The sequence below is a fragment of the Melospiza georgiana genome, chromosome 2 (genome assembly GCF_028018845.1).
Source record: "Melospiza georgiana isolate bMelGeo1 chromosome 2, bMelGeo1.pri, whole genome shotgun sequence".
NCBI lineage: Eukaryota > Metazoa > Chordata > Aves > Passeriformes > Passerellidae > Melospiza > Melospiza georgiana.
In genome coordinates this window covers 60,091,074-60,105,529 of record NC_080431.1, presented here as the reverse complement: position 1 = coordinate 60,105,529, position 14,456 = coordinate 60,091,074, and the positions used below count along the sequence as shown (strand labels likewise).

General features: G+C 47.9%; 1 protein-coding gene across 1 annotated transcript; it reads left to right on the top strand.

Annotated features, from left to right (window-relative positions):
* Nucleotides 1-101: 101 nt before the first annotated feature.
* ALOX5AP (arachidonate 5-lipoxygenase activating protein) lies at nt 102-7,738 on the top strand. The gene is made up of 5 exons (XM_058018459.1): nt 102-205; nt 3,724-3,823; nt 4,790-4,860; nt 6,192-6,273; nt 6,916-7,738. The coding sequence occupies exons 1-5, from the start codon at nt 136-138 to the stop codon at nt 7,076-7,078; spliced, it is 486 nt and encodes a 161-aa protein (XP_057874442.1). The 5' UTR covers nt 102-135; the 3' UTR covers nt 7,079-7,738.
* Nucleotides 7,739-14,456: the final 6,718 nt, after the last annotated feature.

Below are 14,456 nucleotides of genomic sequence, written 5' to 3'. Positions count from 1 at the left end.
GGTGTTGCCACTCTCCTGTGAAACCATAGGAAGTGTTTCATGATTCAAGATAAGACCTTCACTTCCTCGTTCTGTGCTCGTACCACTGAGCTGCCACCGAGGCTGCACCATCCACCCCAAGAGCCCTCTCACGAAATGGACCAGGAGACCCTGGGAAGCATTGTCCTGCTTGTCATCGTCACCCTAATCAGTGTTGTCCAGAATGGTAAGACAAAAATTAACTTTTTTTAAGGGATAGAAGGGAGCTGAGGAAAGTTCAGGATGATGTATGCTGAGCTGATCTTTGGATTGATAATATTTAGTTATAAGTGCATGCATGCTTAGGCATGGCTTTGGCTTTAGAAGCAGCCATCTAGGCATGGAATTTTGTATGACATTGTGGCAGTATCCTGACAGTCACATCTTACTCTCTGACATTCTGGAGTGAGTTTTCAGCTAATGTAAGGACTAATATGCTAGGATACCCTGTGGCAATATGCATTTTGATTTGATTATCAAGACCTCCTTTTCTGACCTAGGTCCCTGCTATGGTCAGGCAGAACTGCATTCAAGCTGGAGCCATGCTGCCATGGGCAGGGATGGAGTCCCTGGGGGGTGGCAAGGGGAGCTGGGTGAAGGGAACAGAATTGGAGGAGTCTGTGTGGGCTATTTGTGGGCAGGCAGCTCTCCTGCTTTCCTGCATCTCCAAGTCCTGCAGTATAACTAATCTCAATTTACTGTGGTCCCAAGAACACTGTACATTTCCTGAGATGGTGAAGTTTCCTTGCATAGACCCTTGTATAGTCTTCAAGATTTTTTAAATAAAACAAGTATCTCTCCTGTGCAAATTTGATTTTAACTTCTTCATCCTCTCTTACAAATATTTTTTTCAGCAGGAAATTCTGCCCAGAATTTAAAGAAAGGATTGAGTTTTGCCTCAGCTGCACTATGTTTGCCCAGGTTCAAAGAGATTCAGCAGTGGGCTGGGCAGCTGGTGAAAATTCCAGAAATCTGTAGTGAAGGCTTCTTATTACAAATAGGAGATTCCCACTGAACACAAAGTCCTAGGAAATTAACTATTATTCTATTCTTGGGCTGCTGCAGAGAGGGGGAAGTAGTGGGATCCTAGCTGCCAAGGAGCAGAAAAAAAAGTAGATGCAGACTGCTTTAGTTTCAACATAGGCAGTAAATGCCACATCATTTAACCCAAGGCTATTCTCTGGAAAATGAACAATGTGTGACATCACCAGAATATGGCACATTAAGACCAGAGCACCTACCGTAATTAAGAAAATTTGACAAATATACATTTCTTGCTATGTAATCATATGACTTTATAGACAGGTTTTTCTCTCACTCGGACATGTCAGACTTCCATCCAAGTGCTTTTATCTGTCTGTGAGATTATGGACCCAACTGCTAAAAAGGGGAAGTAGGATGCTTGGCAGAGTCTGCCAAGCACGTGAGGCAGACAGCCCTAAACCAGGATTTCAAGCTTTGCGTCATCCAGTTTCCTCTTCCCAAGATTTCTTTCTAGAAAGACCAGACCTGATATGCAGTCTTGCAGTGTGTTATGCTTCACATTGCAATTATAAAAGCAGTAGAAATGTTTGTCAAGGGGTATCAGGAATGTTGAAATCTTGCTGTGGCTGTCATTCAGCAAAGCACTTGGGCCTCTGCTTGACTGTCTCTGAGCGCATGAAGTCAGTACCACGTAAATTTGTGATTAAATACTTCTGTGCAAAGGTTGCAGGACTAGAAAACATGTTGAATGCTGCTGTTCCTAAAGATGGAGGTGGGCTGTGGTGCTGCCCCAGTCTGGTGTCCATTTACTGTCATTTTGTTAATGATGTAATCTTTACATCCTACAGAATGACTCAGGTGGCCGCATACCACTGACTGACGCACGCAGCCTAAAGTTTTGCTCTTTTACCGGAGATATGTTGCAATCCAGCATCTTTCAGGGCAAATTAGGGGTCATTGATGAGCAGATCAGGACAGAGAAAGCAGAGTGGAGAGAAATAAGGGGCATATTTGCAAGCACTGGTTATATGGGATCATCAGCTCCCAGTTTCTGTTTGCATGGACTTGTGAAACAACCAGGCTTATATTGAACTCTTGCACATTACCTTGATCAGAGTGGGACTGCCACTGTTCAGCCTCTGGGCAGTCTGTGGAACCTTGGAGCCTCAGGGAATTATCTCCTGGGATAACTGAGGTGAATTAAACTTCTCCACTCCAGCCTTGCTCTGCTCACTCCCCTCATGATGGCTTGTGAAAGCACCCTCTTGCCTCCCAGCATAGTGGAACTTCTCTGCAGCAGCAAGTTGATATTTGGGAAGTGGCAGGACCTGCAGCAGTGGAGAGGGAGATAAATAGCTTACTTGGCTTTCTCAGAAAAAAGAAAGCCAAGTATGTGGTATTTTCTAGAGACTTTCAAGCATGATAAAAGAAAGGGAAGAGGTGTGCTACCAGTGAGTCCATGGGGTTGCAGACCTGCAGGAAGTCCATTGCTGCAGCTCAGTACTGGACAAAAAAGTGCTGATCAACTCTGTCCTCTTCAGTTAGGTCCTCTTAGTGACTGTAGGCAGGGTAACCTCTTGCCAGAGGCTGTGCTGGTGTGCAGATGGAGATGTTGAGAACTCTGTGCCACCGGATGATGTCTGGTCTGGGTCCACCAGGAGCCAGTGCTGGTGGCTGTGGGAGGATCTGCAGCCTGGCTCAGAGTAGGGGTGCTGGCTTAAAGCACTGTGGGTTTTTCTGCAGAAGGGCTGTATGTACCTAGGGGATCCCACAACACTGGGAACTGAAAAACCCAGTCATTTTTGTTAAAGACAGTGGAAGTACAAAGGACCTATTTACAGCATCGATGAAGGGGGAAAAAAGAGGCAACTCTTCAGATTGCAGGGATGAAATCCTGCAGCTTATCTAGCTAAATTTTTATTGCTATAATAATGTATTTCCTGATGGGCTATCTTTCATGTGTATATATTAGGTTAATATTCCAAGCCATAGAGTGATTTGGAAGCACTTGAGATGGGGTGCACGACAGCAGAAAGCTTGCAGCTTGTAGCCTGCCAGAGCTCTCTCTGGTGTACTTAGACATATGATTGATGGTCTCTGGTTTAGTGTCATCAGATAAAACATGTTTGTCAAGAGCATGATGCATTATCTTGAGGTGCTGCATTTTTGCAGCAGCTAACATTCTGACACAACTCTGTTGCCTAAAAGGAGGATACACAGAAATCAGCCATTAAGACCAGGCTTTTTTTGGGCCTTTCTGGGAAAAGAACCAGCCCTGAAGGATGTCCTTGGTTTGGCAAATGGGTTTCACTAAAAGAGAATAGACTCCTTTGTCTCCCTACTCTGTTGGAGAGCAAGATTTGGGGTTGGCAGCTCTGACTGGAAAGCTCTTTTCCCACTGGGAGCTCAAAGGGCTGGGTCAGGGCAGTGCTTCTGCAGCAGAGATGCAGAGACTGCCCAAAGTGTAAAGCTGGGATGAGGGAGGGATTGGAGGTGAGAGCCTGTTACCCGTGACATACAGACATGTGGGGATGCACGGAGGGTTTGGTTAAACCTGGGTGACAGAGTGAGCACACTGGCCACATCCTGCACCCTCAGGCACCTGTGTCTTTGTCTTCTCCTGCCATCTGTCCATGGGAACAGAGCTGAGCCCACAATGCCCAGCTTCTGCATTATCTTCAGGTGACATCTCAGACTGAATACTCTGTGGTTTTTTAACAGCTTTTTTTGCAAACAAAGTGGAGCATGAAAGCAGACACTGCAATGGGAAGGTGTTGCAGCGGCAGGGATCCTCCTCCTTCGACCGTGTCTACACTGCCAAGTGAGTAGACCAGAACTGAGGAGTCGGTGTGGGCAGAGTGGGGTTCATCATGCTGTGCTTTAAAATTAAATCCAAACCCTTTTGGGGGCCAGGGGTGGATTCCAGATTGACTCAGATGAGAGCTTTATACTTAATCCCTAGCTGTGCTCAGTGTTCAGACATGAGGTTTTTGGATATATTTGCTGGCTGAATCCAGCACCCTTCTTGCCACCATGTGCTGCATGTATATAGGTTTTGCAGCCATCACAAGTATTGTGTCCCTTCATTTGGGAACCAGTTCACTCTTCCCTGGCACAGCCAGGGTGTCAAGGGCTCAAAAGGAAAGGGCCAGCAGAGACATCAGCCTGCTGAGGAGCAGGTAGGTGGCAGAGCTGACACAAATCCCTCCGTCTCTGGCACCTCCCTTGGCACACAGCTCTCCACTTCTCTGCTCCTTGGCCACATGGAATCACTCTCAACTTCTTCACTTCTCCCCCTCAGAAAGCATTCACAGCTGAAGGAGGCAGCTGGACACCATTCCTGTTACCCTGCAAAGACACGTGTTAACTCTGTGAGACACTCTTAGTTGTGATGCACTTCTACATTTGTTGGTTTCATCCTATAGCTTTATTAGTATGACTCAGTTAAAAGGACTTTAGTCCAGTAAAGTTCACAGCGTCTATCATGATCAAACAGGTTAGGGAGAAAGTGGCTTTCACAGGTGCCAGGCATGTGCAGGGTGGTTTGTTTTCCTCATCAGGCAGCACAAAGGCATCCATTATCTGAGTGAGAAAACAGGGAAGCAGACCTGGGTGAGGAGCCCAGCCCTTGGCAGTCAGGGGCCTCCTACTGCTCTGTGGTAACAGCCTGCTCTCAAGGGCCCTAGTGCAGCCCAAATTCACCTGCCACCAGTCTCTTCTGGTGAAACATACTGATTTTTTTCTATTTGCCTGTGCTCTGATTTCTCTCCTGTAAATTCCATTCCAGTCAGAACTGTGGACACGCATACCCTACGTTCCTCGCTGTGCTTTGGTGTGCTGGCCTTCTCTGCAGCCAAGGTAACACTCTATTTGTTTGTTTGTTTTCTTTTCCTCCTTCAACCTGGCACCACATTCAGCAGAGGATGGTGAGCACTGTGGAAGTTACACTTTCAGGAATCAAGCCTCCTGCAGCAGGGGAGCCTCTCTTACCCCCCTGTCCTGTAGCTAAGCATGCTGCTGGAGTAGCAGCACACTCATGGCATGGCTTGGCTTATGTCAACAGATGTGTTCCCAGACCTAATTCAAGGTAGTCCAGGCCAGGGACATTTCCCATACTGGCACTATGGATGAGTTCTCTTTGTTTTGGGTGGAGGGTTCAGTACTTGGTTGCAGGATTATTGCCACATTATTTCATCTAGGGACAGAAAATGAGCTCAATTTATTAAATTGCCAGACCTGCCACCTCTCCCCTGTGCTGAGGGCCACGTGGGACTATTGACCTGCATTTCTAATTGTTATCCCCTCCAATGCAATGTCAGTTTATATAAAATGGAGATGCGTGCTTACCTGGGGTACATGTGTATTCTTTCTGGAAAAAAACCCGAGTTTCTTAACCAGGAGAAGAAGGGGGGGGTGGGAAAGCCTAGAATTATGGGGGAAAGGTCCTTTTTTAATGCTCAAAAGTTAGCATTGGACCATAATGTATCCTCCACCTGCTCCTAGTGAAGTACATCTACCAACGGCCTTCTGTTTCTGGTGAGAACAGTGCCTGAGTTGGGGCTCTCTTTCCTGAGCCTGGTGCAGCCCATACTGGGTTTCACAAAATCATAGAATGGTTTGGGTTGGAAAAGATCTCAAAGATCATCTTTTTACATCTCCCTTGCCCCAGGCAGGATCACCTTCCACTAGACCAGGTAGTTCAAAGCTCCTTCCAGCCTAGCCTTGAACACTTCCAGGGATGGGGCATCCCCAACTTCTCTGGGAAACCTGTGCCAGTGCCTCATCACTCTCACAGTGAAGAACTTTTTCCTTTTATATAATCTAAACCTGCTTTCTTTCAGGTTAAAGCCATTTCCCCTTTTCCTGTGAGTTCATGTCCTTGTGAAAAGTCCCTCTCTAGCTTTCTTGTAGGCTCCCTTTAGGTACTGGAAGGATGGTGGTGAGTGTGTGCTCTGCAGTGGGCACAGCTGTGTGCAGGATGACACCCACAAAGTTTTCAGAAAAGCTGGAGTGAAGGCAAGGCAAGTGCTGTTTCCCATGCAGAGGTCTCTATCCCAGATCCAGTGCTTGTCCTATCACCCAAGACTGCAGATTCCCGTTTCCATTCCAGCCCTGCCAGCAGATGGGGACAGTGCGTACTGTGAGAGCTGGGCTGGTGTTGTTAATGCCTTGTTTTGTCCTTTGCCCAGCTCCTGCTGCCTTTGCTGGCCTGATGTACCTGTTTGTGAGGCAGAAGTACTTTGTGGGCTACCTCGGGGAGAGAACTCAGAGGTAAGGACTTGCAGAGCCTCTTTAAAAAAATCTAGGATGTGATAGCAGCACAGCTGGATGCTGCACTTCCACAGGCAGAGCCACTGGCTTCTGGTGCTGCCTGCAAAAGCTGCTGGTATTGGGTAGTGCAGGAAAGCCCCTCTCTTTTGGATGAATGAGGGTTGCTGTGGGAGATGTTGGATATGCAGCAGCACTGGGGTCAGGGGCCTGCAGCTCCTGCTCACAGGATTCTCTGGAAACACAGGTTTGCATGTTGGTGCCACTATTTGCACAAGATTGCTTTTTCATATTAATATTAATATTTTATTTATATCAATAAAGCAAATTACACACATGTGAAACAGAGTTGTCCCACAGCCTGTAATGGATAAGAGCACATTCAAGTACCTCCAAACAGACACTTTTGTAATCAGCAGCCTACACTGAAAACAGAAGGCCAAATCCAGATCCAAATGGATCCTGAAAATTACATTTAAGTCCTCTCAACTGCCTGGGAATGAAAGACAGAAAAGAAATTTTTCCCCACTCTCTCAGCCCCTGAGGTCTTTCAGCTGGTCTCACCGATAGAGTCCGAAGTCTGAGGGTTCTCATGTGAGATGATGCACAATAACAAATTGCTTTCCCCCATTTCTGTCTCCTCAGCACTCCCGGTTACCTGTTTGGAAAGCGCATCATTTTGTTCCTGTTCCTCATGTCTGTGGCTGGAATACTCAACTACTATCTTGTCTTCTTTTTCGGAAGTGACTTTGAAATACACATTAAGACGATAACCAGCGCGATCTCTCCATTGCTGCTCATACCCTAACTCCCCAGAGCACTGAGGGGGTCAGCACGCTTCCTATATTGATGCCCAAAAGCTGCTATAATTCAACTGTTTAAGAAATGAACCCATAACCCAGTGAGATTTCTGTAAATCTCATGCTTGACAAGCTCTGTAGTTTGATTTAGCCTTGCTTTTTTTTCTTCGGCAAAAAGATTTATCATGAGCACTTGGCACGCCCAAGGAATGGTAACAACTTTTCAGTTAATTCTTTAGAATTTTTTCCCTAAAGGGCATCTTGCAAGCTGCCTGCATGACTGGAAGGGACATTGTATGCTTGCTTCATAACTGTGTCGTGCTTAGCTTTTGTCCCAAACCCCAGGATCCTCCCAGCGTCTTTCGTGTCTGGTGGCTCCCCCAGTCACCCTCAGATGCAAGAACAGCCTTTCACCAGCATTCCCCACGGCCCTGCCCACACAAAGGCATGGACCAGCCTCTTCACCTACCCTTTCCCTCCGACTTGTTGATGACCAAGCTCTTGCTGGTGCAGGAGGGCAGCAAATTGGCCCCTTTCTGGTCTTCCTTGGTAAATAAATATTCATGTGCGTAACACTCACCACGCTGATCTCATTTACGCTTCAGCCTCTTTGTTCTCCCAGAACTGGGAAAAGGAGTGGTGTGTAAATGAGGAGCTGGTGTATCGCCGGTGGGGTTGGGTTTGTTTTGATTTGCTTTGTTTAATAAAACAGTCTAAAGCAATGAAATGTGTCTGCTGCTGTCTTTGCCTGGTGCGCAATCCCAGCGCTCCGTGGCTCAGCATCCAGCCGGAGAGTGGAGCCAGGGCAGGAGCACTGGGCTCTTTGTGCGAGCTGCTGATCGCCCCGAGAGGACCGAGCTGAACAAGTCCCCCTCTATGAGCACGGTCAGTGCTCTGCTCCCAGCTCTGACCGTGTGCCCCACAGGTCCACGCTGAGGAAGAGAGCTTTGATTAGTGGTGCAGACCAAGGCAGGCAAACAGGTCTGTGCAATCTTTTTAAACATTGCTACCCTCCGAGTGCTTAAGCGCTTAAGCCTGTCTGATTGCTGCATGCAGGAAGGATAAAGCTGTATTTTATGACTCCTTCGGGAGGGAATGAGACTCCTTGCTATGTGAGAAGAGAGTTAGCAGAGCTGTTCACAAAAGAAGGTGCAGAAAGCCATCTGCCTTGGTACTACACCAGGCTGGAGGGTTTTGGTGCTGTCTCATGGGGCAAAGGTGCTTGTGCATGGTTGATCTCCTCAACATCTTTTCTTTTATTTTTTCCTTTTTTTTTTTTTTTGTGTTATACAGGAATCTTAGATGTGAAAGATTAGTAACAGACACATTTATCGCATGATGATTATAAATGTTCTCACTGGTTAGAATAGGTAATTAAAACTATTTAATCTAGCCTTCCAACCTATGGCTGCTGAGACACCTTATTCCCAGGCGGGGCACCCATGTTTGTTTCCTCCCATCCTTCTCATGACACATTCCAAATACTCCTCACATCATGCTATTCTGCCATAGCTCTCTTCAGAGCTGATGCCAGCTGCCTATCCATGCTGGAAACGCACTACCCTTCTGCCCCATGGCGTCAACCCCTCAAGGGATGGCAGCACCCCAGGAGGAGAGGGGTAACCCCAGGGCTCTGGAGCTACAGAGCTCTTCGGCATTGCTGGGATCAGCAAGGGCTCATGCTGCCACCACCTTTAGCCAGTTCAGAGCAGGAGAAGATTCACCAGCACCAGTCCCTGCTCTCCAGCCTGTTTGGTCTCCCTGAGGTCTGGGACTTGTTAATGGAAACCATCACTTGTGGGAGGTGACTCTCCCAACTCTGTGTGTCCACCTTGCAGGTCTCCTCAGATGGCTGAGTCTCCCCTGGGGCTTTTTTGTCCTCTATATCAAGAAACAGCTCACTTGAAGTTCTACTTTCCCCTGTTAGCATGAGAAGTGACTCTCTACCAGCCAGCTATAAAGGGAAGAAGGTTCAAGTGTCTATTTTGGGTCAGATAAGCTATCATAGCACTCTGTGGCTTTTCTATCAAACTTGATGGTCCTTGTGGGTCCCTTCCTACTCAAGATATTCTGTGATTCTTTGTCAACTTGATGGTTGGTTTTTACATAGTTGTACTTAGGTATGATCAGATCAGAGGAACCAAAGCCCATCTTTTGCTGCAATGTTTTATTTCGCAAGAGCGTCTCCTTGCTTCAACTTGCTTCCTCAAAACCTTTCTGATAATGAGACAGATTTAAATGTAGGCAAAATCCATTTTCTATCTATTTGTAAATGGAAATAGTGACAGTATCAGACAAACAGGGGCAACATAAATTGATCACTATGTAAATTCTTGGTGAATATCATGGTGTATTTTCCATATTACAGGCAGGCCTTGTGGTTGCATTTGCCTTCCCACTCTTTCTGTGAAAAGAAGGCGACGTCAGTGATATTTGGGCTTTTCTTACAGTCTTACACAGCTCCAAGTTTTGTTTTCAGCATCAAAACTACCCTGATCTTGTTGGTACAGTTGTCAGCACTTAGCACACCATCTACTTAGAAAGCTGCACACACAGGCTCTTTGCAAGGGGTTTGGACTAGATGACCTTTAAAGGTCCTTTCCATCCCAAACCAGTCTATGATTTTATGATTCTACAGATAAACATGCAAAAATACAAACACCACTGTAAACATGCATGCTGGGGTTACATACACAAGAACCTGCGAGGACCTACTGAGCTGCATTGGACTTGGGGATGTGGTTGGTGGTAGACGTGGCAGTCCCCTCTGATGGCTCCTGCTTAAGGCTGGCTTGAAAACTCCAGGGGTGAGCGCACGTGTTTGGTGCAATGCACAGCATGACAGCTCCAGACCTGGAGCCGCAGCTGTATGTGAAGAGCTAATGCTTCCCAATTCTGCTGATCATCAGCAGTGTGGCCAGCAGGACCAGGGAAATTATCAACCCCATGTAGTCAGCACTGATGTGGCATTGGAGATCTTATTGCTCTCTACAGCTACCCAAAAGGTCTCCCAAACAGCCAAGCGATAGGACAAGAGGGAATAGCCCCAAGTTCCACCAAAGGAGATTTAAATTGGATATTTGGTGAAATTTCTTTACTGAGAGGGTGATCAGGCATTGGAACAGACTGCCGAGGGAAGTGATGGAGTCACCATCCTTGGAGGCATTTAAAAGCTGTGGAGATGTGGCATTGAGGGACAAGGTTTAGTGTTGGACTTGACAGTCCTGGATAACAGTTGGACTCAAAGACCTTCTGAGACTTCTCCAACCTGAATGACACCGTGATTCTCTCATTGTGCTGAGGCTGCTAGTTGTCCCACTCACAGTGTTGCCAGGCTGTGGGCTTTGCTTCACCAGTGGTGCCTGACTCACTGCCACGGCGTGACACTGCCACACCTCGTGGCTGTTTGTGCATCAGAATCCCAGATGCGCAAACAAACATTCTGTCCATCAGTGCAAATGGATAGGCACAGGGTGTTTGCTTACCATCTGTCTCTCTATTATCTATCTATCTATCTATCTATCTATCTATCTATCTATCTATCTGTCTATCTATCTATCTATCTATCTCTCTAGCCATGCTGTAGGTGCTGAGGCTGTTCAGAGAAGGCAGGGAAGCAGGCTGCTCAGGCAGCAGCCCTCTCCCAGCCTGCTGGCTGTGCGCATCAGAGACTGCAGAGCCTGCTGGAAGCCGGGGTATGTCAGGTTGCTTTTGATCTGCTGACAAAGGCCTGGAATGCATTGCAATATTTCTGCCACAGTAACCACGTCTGCTTCCTTACAGCACTACAACCCTCTAGTGGAAACTCGGCCCCATCGGCACGCTGGTGCTGCTGGCCCTGGCATGAGCTGTTCCCTCAGGGTTTGAGGCCTGACAGCAATGCACAAGCATCCACATTTCTGAACAGGTGTATTGTTTCTAGTGAATGCTGGTTTTTATTATTCTTTTAAATAGGAGGCCCAGCCCTGAAGCAGGACCCATCCCCTACCCGTGCCAAAGAAAGCAGTCCTGCTTAGTAGAGGATCTGAGCAAGCAGGTAAAATCCAAGTGAAATAAGAAATTTGTGTGCACCAGCCACAAGGATTTCCTGCAGTAGTTCCTATATTCCTAGTTTCCTAGAGCTTGAAAAATCATCTTGTGCAGTATCAGCTTGGTCTAAGTCACACCTCTGCCAGGTGAGGTTTCCAAATGTGTGAGGATTGGGAAAGCAATTCTGCTGGCATGGAGAAAAGACTGGCACTGGACACTTTCTTCAACTCTCACCTGCTGAGTAGTAGGTTTAATATTCACAGAAAGCTTTCCAATGTCCTGTTGGGGTGGGATACTGCAAGGCACTGAGCACTGGGCCTAAGCTGCGGAGTGCCACTTGCAGATGGCACTGGGAGCAAGACTAGGCCATGCTTGGAAATAGTCCACCCATGATAAGTGAAAGGGCAGTAAAAAAATGAAAGTAGTGGTAAAGCCATGCATTGTGTGATTTTAAGTTGGTCTCATGTTCCTGCTGGAGCGAGCAGGATGAGCATTCCCATGAAAAAAACCCTTTTTGAGGGGCTCTGCAGAGCCCAGCAGAGCCTACCAGCACCCTTGCAGAGAACATGAGGACTCCTGGGTGAGGGAAGGACATTGTACACCATGATATTCCTTTGGAACACGTGGGGGACAGATACCAGCTCTTCACAATCCCTTTGGGTGAAGAGGACTGTTATCCCTGGAACTGCCAGGGAGCATGCAGGACACCTCAGCCGTGGTTCCTATCAAGGCAGTTCAGTGCCTCAGGGGGTGAGGGTGGAGAATCAGCCCTTGCATTGCTGACTGGCTGCAGTGGAGCAAGAGATGCTCTTAGCAGCACTGCTGTGATCCCCATGGAGAGAGGAGTGCTGAACTGTGCTCCTCATTGTGCCTGCCCTGGCACAGGGAGGCTGTGGGCAGCAGAGCACCAGCTCTGCTCCATCCTGCCTGCCAGAACATCTCACTGCTCCCAGCCAGCACACAGAAACACTGAAGCTGGCAAAAGTGAGATTCTGCCCCAGAGGACAAACAGCCTCCACAGTGAGATGATATTCCCCTTTAGAGGAGAAATAAATAACTTTTCAATTTCATCTGCAAGGATCTTCACACTGTGAGATGATTTCATCAGACAGAGGAGCTCCTGGGGCTTGGTGCTGGCTGCCTACTGAGCTGCTCAGATGCTGTCCTCTGGAGCTTCCTGCTCATCCTCAGGGGAAAGGAACCAGACACCAAAGGGGCAGCTGTGACACAGGGTGCAGGGAGGAAATGGGATGTGTTTTCCACCTAAAGAAATGAAGGTATGATGATGTTGCAGTTATGGCAGCGCTGTTTCTGCCATTTGGGAGCTGGCAGGGACCTGCTTGTGTGCCATGACCTCTTGCAAGGCCAGGGGAGGCTTTGGGAGGCCTCAGAGCAGCAGGCTGCTGCCTGCTGTGCTGCTGTTGGCCACCACTTGTACAAGCATACCATTGATTCATTGTTCCTGTGTTTGCCCAAGAGAGTGCCACTGCTGCCTTCATCCCCAAACAATGTTTTCTGTGCTTTTGGCACAGCACCTCAGAGGGTGTCAGTCTGATCCAGCAAGAGCCCCCTTGATCCTCTGGGATTGAACAGAACAGCGTGGTATCTCCTGGCCACCGGCTTCTTGCTATGCCTTTTGCTGCAGCAAAGGAATTTCTTTTCAAAAGGCAGTGCCAGCCTTCCCATTGCCCTCAGCAGATGGGAGGGGATGTTGGAAGTCTCTGCCAGCAGCTCTGAGGCTGCAGCTGTGTGTCCCTGTGCTCTGCCACCACTGTGGGGACCACACCTTTGCTGGTGGACAGATTTACCTCCTTCTCTCAGCCCAGGCAGCTTCAGACATAAACCAAAGCAGGCAGTCATTTGTCACAGTTCAAGCTGCAGCTCAGTCCTGAGCTATGTTTAACAATACTGAGGTTTCTTGGAGTGTGTCTTGCTCCACTTGCCTTCAGAAGAGGCATTGCTGAAGAGCAGAAAATAATGGTTTTCATGGCATGACCCCACTGCTTGGTACAGCTCTGACTTCATTCCTCAAATCTCATGTGCCCACTATCCCTGCTCCCTTCAGGCTGCTTCCCAAGCATTCCTTTCAGTGCTTGCTTCACTCATTCATCCCCCTCTGTGTTTGTTGTCCCCTCCATATCCCTCCTAATCAATGCATCTACTGGTAGAGCCACCTGATAAGCCATAAAGGGATCTGATCTGGCTGAAAACAACATTTTCCCCCCCTTTACTGGTTTGTTTTTAACCTACCTCAACTCTCTGGTCCCCATTTCTGCATGTGGAGACCTTAACAGAGGTCCTTGTGAGGCTCACGGTGTGTCCCTTCTGCACAGTGCAAATGCTGTGCTGCTGAATCAGTCTTGAGGTGCTCCTATGGGGTTTGGTTGTCCTTCCCCTGGTTCACACCAAGTCACCACAGAGTCACCCAGGGGCCAACCTTCCTTGTCTCCCCTCACACTGTAGGATTGGCACAGCATCCCACACAGCACAGAAAACATCACTGACCTGGCGCTCTTGCCCAGCTTGCAACCTCTGCTGCAGATCCCTGGCAGCACAGACCCATGACATATCAGTGAGTGACACTGCTCACAGGTGTGAAATAGCAGCAGGAAACTCTGTCCAAGCTTGTTATGGGGACCAAACACTGCTGGTCATTGCTCATCCCACCCATGGCTGGCTTTGTTTGTAGGTTGCTATATTTCAGAAGAGTACTTTAATTTCCCAAACAGGGTCTTTGGTTTGTAAGGTTGTGGGGGCTTTTCTGACTGAAGTAGAAGGATGTAGCCCTTCTGACAGGGCTGGCAGCAGCACAGACTTGGCTCAAATTTAGAGGTTACCAGTAACACATTAGCTCCAACTCCTTGGCAAAAGTCAGCTGAACTTTTCCTGTTCACACACAGTTCACACGGCCTTGGAAACAGTCTTTTGTAGCAGAAATTAAAACCAGAAAGGGGGACAAACAGTGACACACTCCTACCTGTTCACAGCCATCCCAGCCATCCCAGTGAGGTGCCCTGAGCCAGCAGGCTGTTTGCTCCCATGAGGTGACAAGTCCCAATCCCACCAGAGCCACTACTTCTCTCTGGGATTGTGTGTGCTTCCCCAAACCTGACATTTCTCAGATGCTGCAAGCCCAGAGCTCATGACTTATCACATTTGCACCTCAGTAATAGCTACCTCCAGGATTTCACTGTGAAATGTGTTTGGAAGAGGCTGACCTGGTTTCCAAGGTGTTGAGTGTCCTGCATCCCCACTCACTCTGTGGTGGGCTGATTTGGCATGCTGAATCACCCCTTGCCTCTCTTCCCTCTTATCTCCCAGATCCCCTGTGACATGTTCTGGTTTTCCCCTGCCTTG